This window comes from Cryptomeria japonica, chromosome 7 (assembly GCF_030272615.1).
Source record: "Cryptomeria japonica chromosome 7, Sugi_1.0, whole genome shotgun sequence".
Classification (NCBI taxonomy): domain Eukaryota; kingdom Viridiplantae; phylum Streptophyta; class Pinopsida; order Cupressales; family Cupressaceae; genus Cryptomeria; species Cryptomeria japonica.
Window position 1 is genome coordinate 825901215 of NC_081411.1, and position 25117 is coordinate 825926331.

Below are 25117 nucleotides of genomic sequence, written 5' to 3' on the forward strand. Positions count from 1 at the left end.
CAAAGGAAAGATCAGGACAACTATGATAGGGATATAGTGGACTTCCACCAGCTGCTTTTATAAAGTAGCATGAACTATTAATGTGGAAACGGCAGACAATGATTCTTTCAACTGAAAATGAATCTTAGCAGGTTTTGACTTAGGCATGTGAAAACAATGAAGCAGGTCCAAGGCATATTTTTGCTGTGAAATGCTGATCCTAGACGAGAAAATTGTGAAGTACACCCAGATCTTACATTTTGAATTTCTCCATCAAGCTGAAACTGACCACTATATCAAGGTGGTGGATCTAAGTCATCAAGATAAAGCACAAGATTTAAGAGTTCATCATCCACCTTATTATAAACATTGGATTTGATCTGGGGTCTTCATCGAGTTCATATAGAGATTGTCCAAGTCTGCAGACTAGGGAAGAGTCCTGAATATATATAGGCATTAGCTCAATGCAGATTTCTTCTTGAAGATTGTTGTGTGGGAGGACACTCTTCACATGCATTTGGTGCACTTTCCAACAATGTGATGTAGCAAAAGAAAGAACAAGGCAAATAGAGGTCATTTTAGCACAAGTTCAAATGTCTATGAGTTGTCAATACGCTCAACTTGGGAGAATCCCTTCGCATATAAGAAGGCCTTGTACTTGTCAACTGATCCATCTGCTACATACTTTGTTTGGTGTATCGACATCCCATTTGCATTGAACCATTCCTCTTCCTAAAGGAAGAGGAACTAATTTCCAAGTGCGATACCTATCAAGAAAGAATAGTCATCAGCCATAGCTTCAGCGAACTTACCATTCCAATTGCGTCTCTGAAATTCTGTGGATTCTGTGAAATTCCATATGCATCAATACTCACTCTAGTTGTTTGAGATAAAGTGCATTGAGCATTTGTTGGCTCACCTCAGAAACTAGTAAATTAAGAAATGCGATAGAATCTTCAAAAACGCCCATATCTTCACAATCCAAAAGGTCATCATCATGAGAGATAGAAGAAGCAGGTTGAGTAGGAGAAGTAAAGAAGATGTTAGCTTGCAGATAGTGTTTGTTTGTCAACTTGAACATCTTTTCTAAAGAAAACTTCTTGATAATGGTGAAGAATCCTCAAGTTTAACATCTTCACAATAGCCAACAAAGATCAAGGGTAGGATTTCTTTTTGCAATTTTATATTAGTAATAACTTCTGCTAAATGCTCAAAAGTTTGAAACATCAGGTTTGTCATGACTTGAAGCCTTGTGCAGAGTGTTACTTCCACTGCAAGGTGAGTAACGCAGTTCTAGATCTAATTCAGACAATTGATGGCTGGCCCAAAGGCAAGGGTCATGTTCTTGCAAGGGTCACGTTTGGCTCAAATCAGACAATTGGTCATTTCCTTTAGTCTGCAAATCTTCCTTTCCACTACTCATTCTATTGAAGAGTGTGTGGAACAGTGTGCTCCATTGAAATACCATGAAGGGTGTAGAAATCACTTATTTCTTTTTCTAATATTATCCCATATTATTTGTATGGAGTTGCTTGATCTAATATCCTAATTGCTTCTCGACAAATGCCCTGAATTTGTTAAGATGTTAAAAGACTTAACTCTTGCACATACAAAAGTATAGCAATGTGCGCCTTGAGAACTCATTAATGAAAGTTGCATGTGCTAGGATCGTGAAAAGGAAGGTGTTGGAGGGGGTAACATGTTACTGTGAACCAGATGAGGCAGAGCCTTGGCACTCCAAGCCTTTCCGTTTAAAATTTTCCCCATTTATTTTTGCCAAGAACGTAACCATTATAAACATCATCTTTTTAGTTAACCTTAGGAAGACCCTGTACCATATGTTGTATGCAGTGTTACAAGACTTGGACTCGGACTCGGACTCGGCAAAAACTCAGCAAATTGAAAAACCGAAGAAATTCAGAGATTTTCACAAGTATACATTGATCACATAAGTATAAACACAAATTGATCATCACACTCTGAGAATCTGTTGAGACCTTGCTAGACTTGGTCAGACTCGAGAGTGTGTTGACACTCTGCTAGCCTCGGCCAGACTCGAATAGTTTGAGTCTCGTGGCTCGTGGACTCTGCCATGCTGCCTCGCCTCAGGAATCGGGTGGAATCGGCGATTCTGGTAGATTCTTGTAACACTGGTTTTAATGATGGCTTGTAAGCACCAAGTATGTACAATTGAACCAAATCATCAACAAACCCAAAAAATCCACTATTTGATTGGTGCTTGAGTGACAAATCAGGTTGATGGAGAGAAGGTTGACAGAAATATTAGGTACATAGAGAACATCATTGAATTTACCTTCATTTTGACTGTCTTGGATCTCCTTCAATGTAGAGATCTGATTGAGGTGAAATTGGATAGGATCTTTTGGAGGTTTTCAATGATATTGACCATGTTGGTTCAACTAGAATTTTTCCAGCATACTTAAAAACTATCAAATCTGAGAGCACCTCCATCTTTAAGTAGAATCTTGGCAGCGCTTAACAAGGAAAGTTAATGATACAGTCCAAGATCGGGTACCTGCAAGGTTAGCTGAACTAGGCAGCTTATATCACCAGTATTAATGAAACAAAAAAACCCTTCTTCACCATGTTGTCCTCATTTTTGAATTTTCAAAAATGTGACAACCCCCCTACAAATTTTCCCCTACAAATCTGCCTAAAATATGAGCATTAACTTCACCTAGTGTGCCCTCCTTGGTGCCTAAGATGGATGAAGTCCACCCTTGGTTGAATGTAAGGTGCATGAGGTTAATGAACTCTGCCCTCACCTCCCCCCTAAAATTTTTTGCTTAAAATGTGTCATTTTTGTCTCTATGACACATTTTACGAGGTGCAAAACTCACATTTGTTAGTGTCAAATCATCAGGGATTGTCTTTGCCATCGTTGTCCAAGTTTTGGTGAGTTTTGGCCTTCATTTTCCTAGTTTTCTGTGCAATTTCGGGTTTCAAAGAAGTCTCTGCAAGTTGGAGATTTTACTCAAGGCATGCTTTTTGAGGCAAAATTCTTGCTTCTTTCTGAACTGGACTGATCTTCGGTTCATCCTTGATCCATGTTTCAAATTTCATCGCATTCTGAGTTCGTTTGTTTGGTCTTTCCTCCAAAATCGGGTTTTGATCTTTGAACTGCGAGTGGGAAATTTTCCTTCTTTTGCAAGTAAAAGAGAATTTTGCTTTTAATATAATAGGAACTTTTTCAAACAGTTACAAGTGAAATCTTATAAAGATGTGTAACTTGTAAGTTGTTGTTCCTTTCCATTCCTATTATTTGTCTTTTAAGTTACTCTGTAGGGACTTTTTGATCATATTACAAGTGAATTTAAAATTACAAGTTTATAAGAACTTGTAATTACCCTTTAAAGTTCTTACTCTTTCCTTTATTTTTCTTTGTTTTGTAAGTTTTAAAACTTGTAATTGGGTTTCTAAAACCCGATTACAAGTCTTTTGGTGAGTTTTATTTATTATTCTTAAAAGTAACTTGTAATGAGTCATGAAAAACCCGATTTGCTTCAAGTAAAGAATTACAAGTCATTTTAAACTTGTGAAGAGTCTTTCCAAACCTGAAATCAGTTTTGTAACTGATTTTTACTTGCTCTTGCTCATTCAAACCCCTATTAGAGAGATTTTTGGCATGTAGAACACTTGGCAAGGTCTGCAACTTTATTGAATCCCCATTTTTGCTCTACCTTTGCCATGTTTTTGCAGATTTGGTTTTGGTTTTCTCTTCTTTCCTTGACCACGTGAAGACTTGGTGCTTGTTTCATTGTCATTATTTGATCTTTCAAAGCGTGGGCAGATATGATGGCTTTCATGCCTATTGTTGTTGTTTCCTCTTTATTATGCCCTCAAGTTTCATTTTGGGTTTCAAAAGGGTGATTGCAAGTTCATAATTCATGGCTTTCGTCACTTGCAGTCGGGTCTCTGAGACCCGATTGCAAGTGATTTCAAGAGTTTTAAAACATTGTTTGCCTCCACAAATTCCCATGTTCTAAAGGTTTTCCCACATGATTGCAAGCTCATACCCAATCAAAGTGCTGAAGTTGCATGTTTGTTCTCCACAATTGCAAGTTAATGCTCTTGTTTTTCCACACATGTAATGCAGTTTCTAGAACCCGAAATTCACGTGTGAGCCCATTTTTGCATCAATTTATCCCTTACCTTGTCAATTTTGTTTGCACCCACGATCTATCAAACCAACAAATCAAGGCATGAGCATTGTTTTATAACAATATCATCTTGAATAAGGTGTTATGGGTTCTTCATCAATGAACAAAAGAGGAAGAGATATAACAACAATTCATGGATGCAAATTATAGAACGCTTTCAAGATAGAGATGGTTATAACATGAAAAGAGGAAGGCATCCCTTTCCCTCTTGAAGAAATGGTACTACCCCAAGCATGTGAGAGGTTGAAGTTCGCTGGTTAAAGACACAAAGACTATCAAGGGTGCAAGTTCTTGTTCCAGTTCAAGATGTCATTTACCTCGATCATAATGTGTCTTGTAGCAGCATGAAGATTCTCAAAACAGAGGATGATGTAGTTAGAGTTGTTGATTTTAGATCAGACTGAAAGCAACAAACAGAAAATGACACAATGAACACAAAGAACACAGCAGTACCCTGGGAAAACCTCACTCTCGGAGGTTAAAAAACCAGCAACAAATTTAGATCTTTATTAAATATCAATCAGCATACAACATTACACAATTACTTCAACTCTTGAAGTAGTATATAAGTCAAAGCATCATCATAATGAATCTGAACTAGGGCATAATCAGAATCCTGACAACTTATCTGCTATCACTCAGAATACAAATCAATGTATATCTGATTGGGCATTGATACTGAGAGATAGTTTGCTGATCAGAAGTACAGATCGCCACTTGGGCAGAGGAATCACAGCCTCAAGTAGAAGTTCACTGTCCTTAGGTTTGCATTTGCCTGGTGTAGACCATTCGCTTGTTCTGAAGATGTCTTGCAGCCCTTAGAGCAAGTTTGCTTACCTTGTAGGTAAATTCGTTAGCCCTAGATAATGTCTAGGATGAATTCGCTGCACAAGAGGGTTGATATGCTGGAGTAATTCACTGACCATAAGCAGAGGTAATTTTTTGAAGTATCTATTTGATGCTTGCAATGACTTGTATTTATGTGTGTCCAGTCCGCCCATGCACCTTAGGTCGGCCTTAATATGAATTTATTCTTGGCGCCAAAACATAGGGTCAGACCCATAACAATTCACAAGTTACATGGGATAGGGTCTGCCCTATTTCATTCACAAGTTAAAAGTTTTATTGCCCATTATGGGGCTATCATAAATTACAATTTACATCGCCCAATTAGGGTCAGACCTGAATAATAGTTATACATTGAACTTTGCAAGATATTGTGGCTAAGGCCGTGTTGACGTGTATTTTGTACACAATCATACACAGAATAAAATACCCAAAGGCATCTTATCCTCTCTTGAATAAAGTCTCTAACTGCTGAAGATATCGCAAGAAGGATCAGTTAGGGTGACTCCAATGTTCTTGTAAGTAGGGTCTCTACGTGTGGATAAACACCAGTGGTCGTTGTGATTGCTGTGTCATCAAGGGGCCTTACGTTTCCGAAGAATTTTCTAAACTAAACAAGCTCTCAAAAATATCAAAGGGCAGGGTTTGCAAGAGATCTAATCTAGTCTAACCCTAAGAATGACTCCATGTAGACGAGACTTGGCAAGATTCTACCAACTGCAATATTGCCATAAATTAACAACTCAATTGAAATTGATGCGATCTTCTAAGGTAACAAATGATTTTTCAATACATCAAGTATCAAGGACACTACCACGAAGGTACATATCCAAGATACAACAACGATTGAAGGTTTAAGCGATTCAAATATCTCCAGTCGACCACGCAAGGCGTTCCTACAATTAGCAAGAAGCTAGTGGTTTGGAAAGCGAATCCTACCAAAGATCAAGTCCAACACTTTGTCCTTCGAATTAACACACTACTTTGATTGAGAATGATTCAAGAAAATGAACAACCATGAAGATAACCACGAGAATTGCAATAAAACACCATAACTTCAATATTTTATTGATCTCAAAGCCATCATGTACAACAATTGTTTGAAATTCCTCCCTCAAAGCTCAATCTTGCTACAAAAACAACTTGCTTCTAATCTCTCTGGTTTCTCCTTAATCTCTAATTTTTCTAGTTCTAGTTACAAAATGAAAAGAAATGAGGGTATATATAGCATCCTCAATTACAATGAACGGTCCAGATCAAAAGAAGATCAATGGCCAAGATTATGACACCTAAACCCTAATTAGGGTTTTATTACAAAAGTTCCCCTTTTATTGCACAACATTAAATGCATAGCCAAATATTAAATTTGGCACGAAAATCTAGGAGACATAGACCAATGACAATTAAGGTGCCACATCATCTATAACAACCTCTCATCTAGAATCTTATTCCCTTTCCAATGCTCCTTTTTAGCATATGCAATGAATCTAGATACGATTCCTTCGATCTCAGCAATTGGAATCTCGGGAAGATTCTTTATTCGTTCTTCTAAGTGGATGACCTGATCAAATGCCTTGAGAAGAGCAGCGTCCCAACCAGGTTCAAGTTCCTTGGTCTTCTCAATCAGGAGCATGGTGGCAAACATCTGATCTCGTTGCTCATTTGTAATAACATTCTCATCTTTGCAAAAGATGACCTTGACTCTATCTTCCAATTCCTGCAAATCCACATCTGTCTCAACTTCGATCCTCCTGCCAAGGATAGTACGTAGTACCTCAAACACTCTGTCCTGGATCGGGTGGATAACCTCTTCAACATGATTGCATCTGGTACTGATGTCCTCGAAGAGAACTTCCTTCATCTGGAGTAAAGTCGACCACTGAAGTAAACTATGAGGTCCTCCATCCATTATCTTTTCTTGCACTAGGACCTTCCTTGATGTTTGTCTGATTACTTGCAAGACAGGAATGATAACATCCTTAGTATGAGCAAAAGCAGCTACAGTTATCATCAAGTTGTGGATGACCTCAAGAACCTGAATAGCTCGGTGAATGGTCTGCATCATCCTTGTTGCAAATTCAATAGCAACTGTATGGGATTTGTCAATCCATGAGCTCATAAGCTGAACCAAACTCCTGACTCTCTCTGCCTCGCCAACTGATTCAAGGGGAAGTGCCTGTGTAGGAGATACTGCTGGATCCTGACGTCTCAAAGGCTGATTGAGATGGCTAAAGTAGCCTCTCCAAGCACTGACCTCTCGCTCAAGCTTCCTATTCTTTTCCATTTCTTCCCTAAGCTTGTCCTTAAGTGCCTCAAATGAATCAATGGCATCATCCAACGTCTGTTCGGCTGTGGGTGGACCAAGCTCAAATGTCTCTACATCAAATTCTTCTGCAAGGATCTCACCTTCATACTTGTCCACGGCCGGTGTAGCTATCTGCAATATTCTGGATCCAGTCTCATTTCTAATCATCTTGGACATCTTAGTAGCCTTCCTCTTCTCTGTCACTTCCTGGGAATGTCCAACGAGACTCTCCAAATCAATCACATTGTCCTCATCCTCGACCACAATTACCTTCGTTAATCTTTCCTTTAACCAATCTGGGATGGCAGATCTTGTTTCTTTAACCTGAATCTCCTTAGGCAATTCTTCTTTTCTGGGAGGAGATGTCACTTCGTTATCTTCCCTATCTTCATGCAACTCATTATCTTGGAGAGATCCACCTGGTGACCTTCGAGGTGCCTGTCCTTCTTTATCATTCTGTACCATTGATTCCATGGATTCCTCTATCTCAAATGTCCTCTTCTCCTGTCGAGAAGATGTGCCGGATGAACGATCTCGGTTGGCCTCTTGCTTCTTCTTGGAGGATTCCCTTTTCTCAGGTCTTTCTTTCCTCTTCGAGCCTCTAGGATGGAGATTGCCTTCACTTGCGCTTCGAAGGTTGCCTTCACTTGTATTTCTGGGATTAGGATTACCTTCGCTTACACTTGCCCCACCTTCAACTGGTCTCTCCTCCAAGGTGAAAGTCATAGCTATGCCCTGTTCTCTCAACTTTTGATGCTGCACATCAACCCATTTGCGAGTACAAGACAAGACTAGAGCCATCAAAGCATCCAGATCCGCAACCTCGGGTTCATTCCAATCTAACCTCACCGTTTTACTTTCTCGATCATAGGATGATTGGAGATGTCTGCCACTATCCTGAGCTTGGTCGGCCACTCTGTAAATCTTGCATTTCCTGATGAAATCCAAAGGCAATCTAGAATGCATCTTTCTTTTCACTTTAAGATCATCTAAGAGATTCATCATAAAATCTTCTATCTGAAACTCATGCTTATATTTCCTACCGACTGTCTCTTCTATATATCCATGTGGATCAAAGCTCTCTCTCAAGGCAAAGAATGAAAATGAATACAAAGCTAACTCCTTCTCTGCGTCATCCATGGCTAGAGCATTAGGACATACCTCAATTGAATTTCCTAATATGATAGGTACAGGAACTCCATTTCCATGTCTGTGTCTGAATGCCTTCGCATAAGCTGCCAACTGCCTAGTTACTTCAAGTAACACTATTCTGTCTGTCGGATATCTCGGCAACATGTTTGGAGGTGAAGGACATCCATGAACTCTAATATAAGTAAATTTCGGAAATTGGATGAACCAAGCACCGTACCTCTTTACTAGCTCTTGTGCATCCTGTGATAGCCTATTGTGAATCCCGCCTTGCAACGTCCTGGTGATGTTCATCGTGAAGGTATTGTTGACGTGTATTTTGTACACCATCATACACAGAATAAAATACCAATAGGCATCTTATCCTCTCTTGAGAAAATAGTCTCTAACTGCTGAAGATTCGCGTAAAGGATCAGTTAGGTAGACTCCAAGGTTCTTTGATGTAGGGTCTCTACGTGTGGACAAGCTCCAGTGGTATGATGTGATTTGCTGGAATCACAAGGGGACTTACATATGATGATTGAACTTCCGATCTGCTTTGCTGGACACAGGCTCTTACTAACTTAGATTTGGAAAAAAGAATGAAAAAAGGATAAGGGCGAAGAGAGGATCTAATCTTAATACTAAGAATGTAGGAGCAATGACTTGATTTTTGATGAAACTCTAACTAGATCTTGTTTTGACATCAATGGAACATCTACACAAGGCTAGTGCGATCTTCTAAGGGGAGCTTTATGATGTTCAAATGATCACCGCAGGCATCGATACCATCCAAGTTGATGCATATCAATGAAGAGGCAACAAATTGAAATTGAGCTTAAGCTGAACAATTCCAGTTGACTACACAAGGCAAGTCTGCAATCAACAAATTGCTAGTAGTATGGATATACGAATTCCACCATCAATCAATCACATTTCCTCCATTCATCTAATCATCTACCATCTAGGATTGAAGACTCAACAAGAAACCATGCAAATTGCAAGAAAACGACATATTTCACCATTACTTCAATGAAAATGGAATTTGTTTACAATCAATGGCAACAATTTCTTGCCTTGTCCTCCTATTCTACTCTAATTGTTTCCAACTATTCTCTAACTATTCTAACTATTTACATACTATCTCTAACAATTGCTAATTAGCCTTTACAAATGAAATGCCTGGGCTTATATAGTGCCCACAATACAATTTGATGGCTTAGATCAATTCAAGATCAATGGCCAAGATTCAACAATGAAAACCCTAATTAGGGTTTGTTACAACCATTACATAACATTTAATGTTTGACCAATGATAAAATTGTATTGCTTGGACACATGTCCCTTCTAGAAAAATCGACCAATGGATAGCCAGGGTAGGTACATCGGAGTTTGTGCCACCTTCTATGAGTTAAGTACATTGAATCTGAACACGCTGAGGTGGACCACACTGACTGGAGGAGTGATGACTAGGATGCCACCTCATCTGACACTTGTAGCTTGCTAGATATTCAATTTGATGTCGTTGAGAGGCTATCTTTAATTAACTCTTGTCCTAACTCCTTTTGTCCTTGATTTGCAAGATGATGATGTACTTGGAACGCTGGATTGAAAGAGGTCGCCCATGTCCTGGCGAAGACCGTCCTTGATCCGGCTTGATTTTCCTTGATGAGATCTCCATTTGATGCCTACACAACATTTCAAAATTAGTAACATGATTTTGCAATGAATAGCATAGATTAAATTAATTTTTAGGAAACTTCATGATAAGTCTTTGAGTTATCATTTCCTAAAATAAAACGATTGAGCTAGGAATTCAAAATTCAAAATATTAAAATTTAAAATATGACGATGAATGAATAAAAGCAATAAAATCAAATCGCCATACCTCAAAAGAGAGCTAACTCTAGAATGCAAAAAAAAAAAATTCGCCTAGGCAAAATTGAGGTATAAATGATCTTCAATGTTATCTCCTCAAAAGATCAACTTCGCCACCTTTGTCTTCAACGTGATCTTCAAGTTCGCCTTTGATGTGGTCTTCAACTCTTGGCAAATTCACTCAAATGAAGTATCGCACCACCTTTGATGTATTAGCGCCACCTTTGGTTTGAATGGAATTCGCACCCCTTCAAGCACACTTCGCACTATCTTCGTTTTCCTCAATTCGCATGTAGAAGGATAAAAATAATGATGTGAAAATAATAGTTTTCACCCCCCTATATATAGCGCTTGCACCTCAATTCATCCCTTAGGCCGACTTGATAAAATATAGCAATTTTGAACGATTTTTAAATGATTTTTAATTAAATAACAAGGCCGACCTACATGCCAAAGCGCTCCAATTCAATTTTTTATAGATTAATTAATAATTAATTAAATGCCTTTCGTTTTTAATTTATAAATTTCGATTTTTTTAATAAAGGCAAAATAATTAATAAATGATCAACGCCATATTAAATGCTAATTTAAATAGGATTTTCAATTTTATCGAACTTAGCATTTGAAATGTTTATTTGGCGCCAAAATTATGAAAATGAAAGGGACGTACCTCATCGCCCTGGTCCCTTGGAGAGGGACAGGAGCGATTCATGATTTTTGTTTTGATTCTTGCAACTTCAATGTTCATCTCCTTCCTTTCCATGTTCAATATCGATCATTTTGATGGGTCCTTTGAGTTAGATCGTCTTGCATGTGTGCTTAAGTGCCTTAGGATGTATTATCGCCCTGGTCCCTTGGAGAGGGACAGGAGCGATCCTCATAATTTCTCCTTAATCTTTGTGACTTCGAACTTTAATCTTTGTTGTGATGGACAAACAATGCTATTCTTTCGTTCCCCTTTCGTTCCACTTGAATTCTACAAGGCGTTTAGACATTGAAAGGATCATCGCCCTTGTCCCTTGGAGAGGGACAGGAGCGATCCATGTCTTGGCTCAAATTACTTCGTTCTTGATCTTAACTCTACGTTCATCATCTTCCTAATAGCATCTTTGACGTTGCCTATCCTTGCCTTGTCATGATTTTGATGGAACATGAAAGATTTTATGCAAATCGCTCTGGTCCCTTCCTGAGGGACAGGAGCGATATGAGTTCCTTGGCTTAATTGATAGCATTTTGACGTTTGGAACTTTTGTAAATCACCTTCAAATGACACCTTAGACCTTGTATGACCCCACAAAACCTTGACCTTACGTAAATCTTGCATGAAGTGGCCAATATATCCAACATCGCTCTGGTCCCTTCCTGAGGGACAGGAGCGAAGTTCATCATTATGTGCTTGTTCTTGTTTTTACCAACTTACAATTATCTTCAACGCGTGTAATGACGTCCTTTCGATCCTTGTGGTAGCTTGAAACTTGTTTGCCTTTTGAAATTTACGCCATTATAGAGATATCACTCTGGTCCCTTCCTGAGGGACAGGAGCGATCTGGGTCTTAGAGTGTAAATCTCTTCATTGTGATGACCTTTAAGTGCTTGTGCTCGATGAAGATGTCTTGAAATGTCCTTGCCACCCTCGTTCCTTGTCTTAGAAGGTCTTGAACTTGGAGGAACGGCCTTGAACCACTGTATCGCCCTGGTCCCTTGGAGAGGGCCAGGAGCGATCCATCCCTTGTGGCCTTCATTCCACTTTGTCAGGTCCCAAATTTATATTCAACGGACTCGTCATGCTCTACCCCATTCATCCATGCCTTGATATCATCTGCAACTTGGCAAGAAAATCAATTATAACAAAAATCGCTCTGGTCCCTTCCTGAGGGACAGGAGCGAACTAGGCCTTTTGGGACCCTTGCAGACGTTTTAAAATCTTCAATTTGTATTCAATGAGTTCATCTCACACTCTTCCTTGCCTTTGAACGTAAACTTGTCTTGATTTTTGCCTGGATTTTGCCCAATGAAGGACATCGCTCTGGTCCCTGGGAGAGGGACAGGAGCTATAAGGTACTTCGCTCTGGTCCCTTCCTGAGGGACAGGAGTGAACTTTGCATTCTGGACCATTCTCCTTCGTGTTTGCATCTCAAATTATATTCATCTGGTAAAGCATCTCCCTTTGGACCCCTTCAAATCATCAAGTCGTCGAAATCTCGCAAGGACAAGGCAAAATTTGATTTGTAGCTCCGGTCCTTCACTGAGGGACAGGAGCGATTTTCCTCCTGGAGGCATTTCTGTGTTCATGAAAATCTTCAATTTATATTCAATGGAAAGATCTCGCCTTTCTCCATTACTCCCAACTCGAAATTCATCTTGACTCTGCAGGGACAGTAAGATATTTGAAAACGAGCTCCCGTCCTTCACAGAGGGACAGGAGCGATTTTGCTCCTACAGGCCAAAATAACATGATTTTACACATTTTAACACTTCACAAGGCGACAACAAGTCATTTCCAATGCCTAGGATCAAAATCAAAAAAGGTCAAAATTTGGTCAAAAATATTCAATCGGACTAAAAATTCACATTTCACTTTCAACACTTAGACAAATTAAGCTTTGCATCAACATTCCAATTGAAAATTAGACCATTCTGGCGAATTTATTGCATTCAAAATTAGCATCCTTCGAAAAGGAAGCTCAAAAGCCCTCAAAACGATTGGATTCTGGCCTGAAAAGACAAAAATAAAAACCCTAAGGGCTGACCCTAAATCCAGACAACTGACTAACTAACAAAATCCTAAAAAACGAAGCAAAAGGCGAGCAAAAAGAGGGGGTCCCCATTTGCAATGGGGCGATGTGTGAAAACGTCACAACAGGTATCATTAACTAACTTTTAGTTGCTTCCTGGAGGATGATGCAAGTGGACATAGGAATCACAAACTCTGACCTCACCGGGTCCCCTTCCAATCACTCCTCTGTGATGTAATCCTGCGTACTCGAAGCTCCTGATCAAGGCATATACGACGTATGAACTCATGTGGAATGACTTGGTAGCCTTCAGTCTCCTTAACTGTACGTCCAAGCAATGGCTAATCATTCTAGCCCAATGGATTGTTCCTTTCCCCTGAACTATCACTTGGATGAAGTAGAACATCCACTTCTCAAAATAGAAGGCTTGAGGAGCCCCTATGACTCGGTTGAGTAGTGTTATCAAATCTCTGTACTCCTCCTGGAAGTCGATCCTATGTGGTGTATTCGGAATCTTGCTCAGGCGAGGACGACTCTTAAGTAACCAATTCTTGTTGATGATGCTTAGGCAAGCATCTGGATCATCTTCGTACATGGACCTGGCTCCTTCTATACTTTTATAAATCATATCTTTATGTTCTGGCAACTGAAGAGCTTCACTTATAGCCTCCTCTGAAAGATAAGCAAAAGTGTCTCCCTCCTTGGACACGATCGTTCTGGACTGAGGATCATAATGGCGAGCACACTCGATCATCAACTCATGGCACCGGACTGCTGGAGGGAAGCCGGCCGCCTTAATGATGCCACTTTCAATTATCCTCCTGGCGACAGGTGATGGCTTGCCAATATAAGGGACCTCTCGAAACTTCTTCGTACTGAAGTTGCCCAAGTTGGTATCTCCAATGTTGCTCCACTTAGACACGATCTTGGTCTCCAGTTCTTCGTTCTTTTGATCTTCTTTCATAAGAGCTGGACGACTGGTGGATGCTCCCGCCTTCGGGGTTGCCATCGTAACACCTACACAACATTTCATAATAAGTAATAGATTTTGCAATGTATAACTACATATTAGAGATTAAATTTAGGAAACTTCATGATAAGTCTTTGAGTTATCATTTCCTAAAAACGATTAAGCTAATGGAATTTCAAAATTTCAAAATTCAAAATTTAAACTATGATGATCAAAATTCAAAATTAAGACAAGGGATCTTCGCCATACCTCTCTTGCGAGCTAACTCTAAAAATGCAAAATAAGGCGATTTGTCTAGACAAAAATTGGAGTTTTGAAGATTTCAACGTGATCTTCCTCAAGCGAACACCTTCCTTAGTAACTTTGCCAACCTTAGGGGTCTTCAACGTGATGATGGCAAATTCGCTTCACTTCAAACCAAATGCGCACTCTCCTTGGATGGAATTTCGCACTTCTCCTTGTCTTCCAAATCGCATATGAAAGGATGATAAAATGATGATTTAAAATGAGATATCACACCCCCTTTTATAGGCGCTTACCTCTCCAATCCCCATGGGCCGACTTTTGCAAATAAATAAATTTTAAATAAAAAGAGGAGGCCGACTATTACAAAATATAGAAAACAAAACCCAAGCGCTCCAATTTATTTTTTATTTAAAATTAATAATTAATTAAAAATGCCTTCGTAATTAATTAATTCGATCTTTTAAAGGCAAAAATAATTAATTAAATGTTTTGCGCAATTTTTTAAATGCTAATTTTAATTGGATATTTCAAACTTCATCGATTTTTAGCATTTAATATAATTCAAACTTCATTGGCGCCAAAACATGAGAGAGGTAAGGGTACAAACCATATCGCTCTGGTCCCTGACTGAGGGACAGGAGTGAACTTCATTTCCTAGCTCAAATTTGCGATTTTTAAATATTCACTGCTTGTTTGTTACCTTTCAAATGACGATTTCAACCTTGTGTAACTTCGCCTTGCCATCGTTTTTTGAAGGAAATGGCCAACTTAGTGAATATCGCCCTGGTCCTTGCCTGAAGGACAGGAGCGATCTTTGGTGTCTTGGGCTCATTCTTGTTCCTATCAACTCGCAATTGCCTTCACAGTGTAAAATGAGGTCCCTTGATCCTTCTTGAACGTATGAAATGGGATTGATATTCAAAATTTAAGCACACCTAGAGATTTCGCTCTGGTCCCTGGGAGAGGGACAGGAGCGAACTTAGGCATTTCATCATATTTGGCGATCTTTGCAACTTCGTTTCTCTTGAAGCACCTTCAAAACTTCATTGCCTCCTCGTACCTTGGTTTGGAGTGATTTTAAACTTGTAAGGAAGGCAACATAACTAATATTTCGCCCTGGTCCTTGGCTGAGGGACAGGGGCGAACTTGTACTTGTAGGCTCAATCACTTTTTGCCAATGCTTAAAACTATCTTCAACGGACTTGTCATGCTTCCTTTCATTCACCTTTGACATGGAATTCATTTCATCTTGGCGAGAAATTTGTCTAGGGAAGAAATCGCTCTGGTCCCTGGCTGGGGGACAGGAGCGCCTAGGACAACATAGGCCTCACTTGGCGTTTTACAATCTTCAAATTATCTTCAACGGGTTCGTTACGCCTCCTTTGCTTGCCTCAAAGTTAAAACTTACTTGATCTTTGCCTAAATCTTGCCTTATAAGGAAATTCGCTCTGGTCCCTGAGAGAGGGACGGGAGCTACCACTAAAATTCGCCCTGGTCCCTGGGAGAGGGACAGGAGCGATTTTGCTTCTATGGTCCATTTTCCTCATGATGACATTTTCAAGTTATATTCAACTGATAAGATGTATCTCCTTTGTTCCTCTCAAATCGTGAAATCGTTCAAATGTTGCAAGGGCAAGGCAATTTTGGATTTTAAGCTCCAGTCCTTCAATGAGGGACAGGAGCGATTTTTGCTCCTGGCACATTTCCATGTTTGCAAATTTCCTCAAATTATATTCACTGGAAAGAACATGCCTCCCTTTATCTCTTCCAATCCAAAATTCGTCTTGATCCTGCAAGGATAGTAAAATTTTGAGAAACAAGCTCCGGTCCTTCAGTGAGGGACAGGAGCGATTTTTGTCCCTGAGGGCAAACGTTCAACTTTTGTTGCAAATGGCTAAGTCCTGGCGTTCCATCATGTTTATTCCATCTTTCATCACGTCCTTGACGTTTTAGCTTGATCCAAATGAAGTCAGAATGGTCCAGACAAGACATTTCGCCCTGGTCCCTGACTGAGGGACAGGAGCGATTTGTCCTCAAACTCCAAAAATTCGCCATTTTCAAATCTCAAAATCTTCAAAGCCTCCAATTTGCGTTCAACTGCATCTCCTGGCGACCCTGCACAAGATAAATGAAACAAATTAATAACCAGGATGCATAAAATATCACTTTCGCCCTGGTCCCTGACTGAGGGACAGGAGCGATTTTGCTTCCCTAGGCCAAAATATCATGATTTTAGAGTTTTAATCACTTGACAAGGCAACAATAAGACTTTTCCAATGTCTGGAATCAATTATCAAAATTTTCAAAATTTGGTCAAAATCATTCAATCAGACAAAATTCCATAATTCCATCATCAACACTTAGGCAAAATTTGGACTTATATTTCAAAATTCCGACTGAACCTAGACCAACCTACTCGACCTCCGACGAATTTACCCCACTTCAAAATTGCATCCTACGAGAGGAAGCTCAACAATCTCTCAAAATTGGACTGGACTCTGGCTTAAAATCATCAAAACGGAAACCCTAAGGCTTGACCCTAATCCAGACGACTCAAAAACCCTAAAAGCAGAGAGAGAAACAGGCAAAACTGAGCAAAAAGAGGGGGTCCCCATTTTAATGGGGCGATGTGTGAAATGGTCACAACAGGCCGACAAGCCAATTAGCCACCCAAAAGTGCTAGGTCGGCCCAAGAAGGAATCTGACCTAGCTATAACATCAATACTTCCTCTTAGTTAGGGAGGAGTCCTTCTCAACATAGAGGTCACATAGTGACATCCACCGTGTCTACTCCCAGAGGGTGGGTCCATCATGGCTACTCCCATGGATGGAAAAACAAATGAACACAAGTGCCCACCGCGGAATCCTCAACGTGATGTCATCATCTCATCATGACGTTCACCATAGCTACTCGCAGAGGGTGAATAAACACAAGTGCCAAGTCATGGAGTCTCTCACATGACATCCACCATACCTACTCGTAGAACAAAGGCTTTCACCTCAAACTTCTCTCGCAGAGAAGAATGCACTAAGAAGGGCTTGCACCTCAAACTTCTCTTGCAGAGAAGAATGCACTAACAAGGGCCTGCACCTCAAACTTCTCTCCCAAAGAAGAATGCATTAACAAGGGCTTGCACCTCAAACTTCTCTCGTAGAGAAGAATGCATCTTGAAGACGATGTGGCTCCCTCTAAAGCTGGAATGCTAGGCTCCCTCTGAAACTGAAATGTCAGGCTCCATCTGAAGCTGAAACAACATTTCCTCCTTTTAGAACAAGAACCCTTCTGAGTTGACATTTGACTGTGGCTCCTCCTGAGGTGTCCCTATGTCAACTTCCGCAAAAGAAGGTAGAGGAGTAGACCTAAATTTGCACTCTCGAGCAATGTGGCCATACTTGTCACGCCTAAAACATTGAATGTGAGATAAGTCCTTTTTCGGAACAGGATCTGGATCTCTATCTCTATCCCTCTTTCTTCTTTTGACTCTTTCCATAGAAGTGTGTGTAGCAAGGATTTGATTTTCTACATCATAATGATTATGCTCAATTCCTCTTGATATCAACTTTGACTCTTGTTGAATACAATCAGCACGAAGGCGATCAAATTAGGGAAATTTGGTTCTCCCACTTATGCCTTGGATAAATGTCTCCCAAGAGTGAGGAAGGCCATTCAACGCTAGCATGACAAGATCCTTGTCCACAACTTCATCTCCAATGGCGCTAAGGTGATCTCTCAATTCTGCAATCTTCATGAAGAAGGATATGACTGATTCTCCCTTTGCCATCTTGACTTGATGAAGTTGCTGTCTCAATGCAAGTGCTCTACTTGTGTTGTTTATCTCGTACATCCCTTCCAATGTCCTTAACATATCTCTGGCTGAAGACATCTTGGAAATGATAGGCACAAGGTGATCCTTCACGGAGTCAATCAGGATCTTCTTTGCTTTGACAACATTCTTCTTGAATTGGAGTTTCTCTTCTTGATTTTCAGGCTCAGGCTGATCTTTTCCTTCTACAAACTGAAGTAGATCATTCTTTTCGAGTGCAATAAGAACTCTCACCTTCCACGAGGTGAAGTTCAAAGCTCCGTCAAGTCTATCTTCAACCTTTAAACCAGTCACCATCTTCAATGCTGGAAATTTGCTTGATGAAGGTGAAGAGTGCTTCGCTGCTATCAGACAGTTTGATCACAATCGCTTCAAACCTTTCTCTGATACCATGTTGATTTTAGATCAGACTGAAAGCAACAAACAGAAAATGACACAATGAACACAAAGAACACAGCAGTACCCTGGGAAAACCTCCCTCTTGGAGGTAAAAAAACCCAGCAACAAATTTAGATCTTTATTAGACATCAATTAGCATGCAGCATTACACAATTACGTCAACACTTGAAGTAGTAAATAACTCGAAGCATCATCATAATGAATCTGAACTAGGGCATAATCGGAATCATGACAACTTATCTGCTATCACTCAAAATACAAATCAATGTATATCTGATTGGGCGCTGATCCTGAGAGATAGTTTGCTGATCAGAAGTGCAGATCACTACCTGGGAAGAGGAATCGCAGTCTGAAGTAGAAGTTTGCTGTCCTTAGGTTTGCATTCACCTGGTGTAGACCATTCGCTTGATCTGAAGATGTGTTGCAGCCCTTAGAGGAAGTTTGCTGATCTTGTAGGTGAATTCGATAGCCCTAGATAATGTCTAGGATGAATTCGCTGCACAAGAGAGCTGATATGCTAGAGTAATTTGCTGACCATAAGCAGAGGTAATTTTCTGAAGTATCTATTTGATGCTTGCAATGACTTGTATATATATGTGTCCAGTCCACCCATACACCTTAGGTCTGCCTTAATATGAATTTATTCTTGGCGCCAAAACATAGGGTCAGACCCATAACAATTCACAAGTTACATGGATAGGCTCTGCCCTATTTCATTCACAAGTTACAAGTTTTATTGCGCTATTTCTATGTTTGTGCATAAGAGGTGCATCATGTAGTTAGACTTTGAGCTGCTACATACTGTGCTTAGTTATTAGAAAATCATCTAAAAAGGTTGATAGGAGAGTAGATAGTAGAAGACTTTGAGCTTTCTTTCTGTTTTCCCACCCTGGAGAAGCAACGGAGGACTTTGAGCTTTGGAAACTTTGCTTCTTTATTTAGTTTATTTCATTAATCATTTGTGCTTTCAGCTGTGATTCTTTTTTGAAAGAAGAGAAAAGAATAAGTGTCTTTTCTGAAAAAAGAGAACAAGATAGTGTTTCACCCAGATTTAGAATAGATTTAGAGTTGGAGTTTATTTTTGAATTGTGAAAGTATAAAGCAAGGGGGGGAGCCCTTCCCTAAATTAGGAGAGTTTTATACCCACACACTGTGCCTGAAACCACAATTTTGCACATCTTCCCAGGTGTTGAAAAGTTTCAACCAACATACCATTTACTGAATGAAATTGTAAACTCAGACAATAGCAGCATGCACACATTTTATTTTATTAAGGTTTTCTTTAAAAAAGACACATCAGTTTCCTATTGGCGTTTCGTCCTGCAACAGAAAAATTGAAAGACCAAGTTCCTCTGAAAAAGTGCAAAATAAAATTTGGAACCAGATATTTCTGGTCAGTACAGGTTTACTGTTACTTCTCTTTGCAAAACTGCAAATCATTCTTTTTAACTGAACCACCATTGGACTTCTCATCATTTTCCAATTTTTTCTTCTCTTTAAAAAATTAGCACCTATAAATAAGCTAATACTGTACCCTGGGCTTGTGGTCAACAAAACCAGACTGAAACATGTTTGATGACCCAAATTGGGCTTGACTACAATCTAGATTTTATAATTACAAACTGACAACTGTTACAATTGCAGGTTGTACATTGACCACAACAGCTGTTACAAAATAATATCCATGTCCACTCCACGCTTAGTAACTGCCAAGCTAAGTTTAGAATGTGCCAGTGGAATACCTTTGTGATGTCATAGCTCCATGTTGCTACCGAGTTTAGAACTTGCTGCCTAGAAGGCGGATCAGATAATTAAATAAGGTTGATAATCACGCGCATGGCTGCAATAAGAACCTTTCAAAAATCAAAATACGTCTGGGACCTGCAACACCAGAAAACAACAGAACAGAAATGGTCATTGGAAAGGTGAGAACGATGCCCCTGCGTCAGTTAAAGGTCAATTTTAAAAGTAAATTCTATTAATAAAAAATACATAGGATAATACAAAGTATCTAATCAAGAGATAATGGGTGAGGTGCCAAGTAAAGCTTACAACTTACTGGAGTGACTGTCTGACTAACCAATCAACCTAGTCTATAACAGCTGACTTTTTTTAATCAAAGTACTTGAGACCGAGTTACATCAACAGTTTACACAAGTCTCAAGTAGTTAACTACCCTAATTAGATGACTATGATATTTGTCATTTAAATTATTAGAAATATAATAATATTCCCGAATTATTACAAATTGGGGTGTAAAAAATAAACCAAGGTGCATGAAATACGTGAACCATCTTCAGTTTTAAAAGTTACAATTTGTTTTTGTTGAAAGATATTTGTTGATGCTTCTTTCTTCGCTAAAGCTTTTTCTTCTATGGGTTAATAGTTACAGATGGCTGTCTATTGACGTATATAAATATTATAATCTAGATTAGACAGCTCTGTACTTCACTATGAGATCTGGTAAAGGTATTTATATTGGAATACATGTCTCTGTTTGCAGCTGAGAGGAAGCGGAAAGACCATGAATCTCAACATACTGGGAATGGACCTGCATCTGGTTATGGGGCAACTCCTGTAAGTTTCATGTCCTTTATGTTTCTGATGGAAAATTTTTTATTCACATCTTAAAAATAAAATTTGTTTTTAGTTGAATGCAGAGAGAAACATGATCATGTTATGTTTAAGCTTTAAAGTTTTGCTGTGTTTTGCACTCTGCGTTATGAAACATGCACACGATGTTGTTTTTTGCAATTCTGGGAAACAGGTACACACCATTAAGTGTATATGGATGACAGAAAAAAAGACAATTCAGGAAAAGTACTATTATAGTAATAGAACCATTCAAAATGGAAGGCAATATGAGTGCATTATGAATAATTTTTGGATATAGTGGCATTTGAAAAATGTTACATCAGTGGTAAATATTGAATTTGATTATGGCCTAGTTACATGGTCCGTATGATACAAAAATAGAAGATATTGTGAAACTTCACATTATTTATATCATGTACCTAGTATTTTCATAGATGTAGGAGCTAGTTGGCACTATAGAACCTATAAAAAGCCTTCAACAAATTGAAGTCTTTACTCCTTGGAATACACTTCCTAGTACATGGCCTCATATAGCTTTGTGTTTTGCACTCTGCATTGTGAAACATGCACACGGTGTTTTTGTTGCAATTCTGGGAAACAGGTAGACACCATTAAGTGTATATTGATAGACAGAAAATAAGAGGATTCATGAAAAGTACTATTATAGTAATAGAACCATTCAAAATGGAAGGCAATATGAGTGCATTATGAATAATTTTTGGATATAGTGGCATTTGAAAAGTGTTAGATCAGTGATAAATATTGAATTTGATTAGGGCCTAGTTGCCTGGTCCATATGATAAAAAATAGAAGATATTGTGAAATTTTACATTTTATATATGTACCTAGTACATTCATAGATGTAGGGGCTAGTTTGCACTATAGAACCTGTAGAAAGCCTTCAACCAATTGAAGTATTTACTCTTTAGAATACACTTCCTAGTACATGGCCTCATATAGCTAGCTCATGGCCTCATGGAGATTTTATAATGTCTTGTGCTAAGTTGAGGGAAACTATACAACTTTACCCTAAAATTGGAGCCATGCAAACCCTAAAATTGTATCAATGTTTACTTGTGACAATACAACTTTATAAAACCCTAGATTATATTAAATGTTTACACAACAACCAAATTTTTTTGATGTTCTACTTCAGACTTCTTTATTGAGCACCAAATGGAAAACACTAATCTAGTCTTTCCAACCCTAGCAGACCCAAAACATTCTCCTTTTTTAATTTTAACTATCAATAGTGAACCTTGATGTTGTAGACAACTCACAAGATGAGGATGAAATGTAGTTTTTATACATTTATCATAGTATTAGTTCAGATCTCAATACCAAATTGACATTAATAGTAGAAATGAAGTTTATGAGGGTTGTTGAGGCTTGAAAAGTGGATTTTTCCAACTTCTGTCACAATAACGTGTTAGGGAGACAACCCATGTGCTGTAACAAAACACCAAAGCAATGGAAAATATAGGTTTTAATGCTGGACAACCGCAAGTGCTAAGTAATAGGGTATTAGTTGTTGTTGCCACTGTTAATGTTTGACTAGACCTTTGGGTGAGTTTTCTCCTTCAATTCAAGGGTTCCTTTCCTTTGATGTGAGATCTGTAGGAGTTTCATCCTTCAATCTCCACAAATCTATGAGTTTCTTGTCCTCATATTTGAACACCTGAACGACGTATGCTCATTGTGATTTTTGTTAAGGTTTGTTTGGGGTTTTTTGTCATGATCTCTTCTATCTTTTCTTTCGGCATGTTATAAGCTTAGAAAGGGTGTCAAAACTTGTGACATTGGCCTCCATCCCAAGACTTGTATGACACCAGGGTTGTCCATACCTCTTGAGTGATGTTTTGCTTCAAATCATGCTTGGTATGGTCCTTTCATGTGCAAAAATTTGTTTGGGCAGCATGGAAAAATGTTCCTTGCAAATTGTAATCATCTTCAAAAAAATGGCTAGGATCTCTTGGGGTTTGAAAGCCTATCAACCTTATTAATGGCATTCAAAGTTTTCTTCTTTGTTTTCACAACTAGGTCTACACATGAACCCATGTCCCCAAGTAAATAATGTTGCTAGTGATATGGAACCACAACTAGATCCACTTGTTAAGAATAAGCATTATGATAGGTGGTAGATGGGATGAATAGTGAGAAATGGTAGGAGAGGTCAGAGTGGAATGACAGGATGAACTTGTCTGATGGCTCAATAGGAGAAACGAATCAAGGCGGGGGACAATTGTGAGATATACTTGAATGGGGTAGTTCGAAGCCCCAATTAGAGTATAGAAGAATGCATACATGGGAGGAAAGTTATGCCAAGAAGGGAAACTCCACAAATTTGGTGACTTAGTTTGACTTAGAAAATTGATGATGATTCCATACTTAAAAACTTTGGGATCTTAAGCAAATATATAGGGAATGAAGGGAACAAACTCGTACACAAATTTGGATCAAGGAGAAAAATTGTGATAGGCAATGCGCATTTTGGACCACAACATATATTATGGAAAAAGGGGACATGCCAAGTTTGCCTCGCTCAAATTTCCTTGCTCTCAAGCAACTCTAAGTTCTATTCTACACCTATTATTCTCTGAACTAGCTTCCTTTGTAGGAATGTTCCTCCATTCAACTAGACACCTAAATTCACACATACTCGACCACATCTGATTTTACCCCATTGTATTCAATCAAATAAATTATTTATTTATTTAAGTAATCCATCCTTTACCTCTATCTCATCCTTAATTGAATAAAGTTACATTTGTTTAATTAAGTTTAATACTGCACCTTAATCCCTCACTTTTAATTAAATAAATTTATTTTTAGTTAAGTCTAGCCTTATGCCCCCAAATCCTCCAACTACCTTTCTAGAAGTCACAACCAAAAGGGATATCACACTAACTTTTACAAACTGATTCACAAGCCTAACCACCCATGACGCCAAGAACATGTCTAGAACAAAACATTCATAATAGTGACCTCTTCAGATATAACATCTCCACCCTGATGACTAAGACCAGCACAATATACAAGAACTCAACTCTAAATCCTCATGTCCATTTCATTCTCCAACATAATCTCAAAAATGACTAGGAACAACTAGAAAATGATTATCAAGTTTTCCACTCACAAAAAGAGTTTCAAAACAAGAAAGAACATTGTCGTTACCAAACTGCAATCGTGTCACACTTTTAAAAAAAAACGGCACCTATTAAAAATAGGTATGTAACTCAGACACCATCGAATATTTTTATAGCCTGTGCAAATCAGAAATACATGTCAAATTGTGCAAAAGAAGCAAAGACATTTTTAAATAAAAATTGTAGACAACCAACCACCAAGACAATTTAAGAACCAGTCGTGAGCTATCCGCCAACAAAGATGTTTTTTTTTTTAAAAGTCGGGCACTCAATATTGGAGTATATCATAATCCATTTTGTTAAAAGATATCCAGATGTCCAAGACCCGTTTCAAAGTGCTTATGGAAAGATTACATACTACACCAAACACTTCGACATGAAAAAGGTATTCACCATAATGTATTCCATAGATAATCGAAACAGAATCGAGATAGGTGTATCTTTTCACGTCACTGAAAAACGTATGCACCAAAAACACAAGAAAAGACCAAAACAATTTATAATGAAGTGCAGATATAATACTATCTCTTGGACCATACCCACGCTGTGTCTATAGACTCTATACCTCATCTGACATACATTGCACCTTCTTAGACAATAATTATCGGGAATAATTTCCAATCACACACATAAATAGTATATAGAGGATACTGTTGACAAGTGTTTTGTGACCACCCCAACACAGAGAAAAGTTTCCCAACGGTTACCTTATCTTCTCTTGATCAAAATCATATGTATGCTAAGATTGCAGGAAGATCATACAATGACTCCAAGGTTCCAACTGCGTACTAGCGACGTCCTGATGGATATAGGCTCGTTTGGCTTTGATGTTTGCTAGTAATCCAAGGGAACTTACGTTTGGATCATTCTTTTACTTATTTGTTG

The 25117-nt window shown here is 38.8% G+C and overlaps 1 protein-coding gene across 1 annotated transcript in view; it reads left to right on the forward strand.

The window, feature by feature from the left end:
* The window catches only part of LOC131038972 (U2 small nuclear ribonucleoprotein B''), a 93259-nt gene that overhangs the window by 35904 nt on the left and 32238 nt on the right, over positions 1-25117 (forward strand). Inside the window, exon 4 of the mRNA XM_057971601.2 lies at positions 20995-21068. Coding sequence (XP_057827584.1) covers positions 20995-21068 — 74 coding nt within the window. The remainder of the gene's footprint in view (positions 1-20994; positions 21069-25117) is intronic.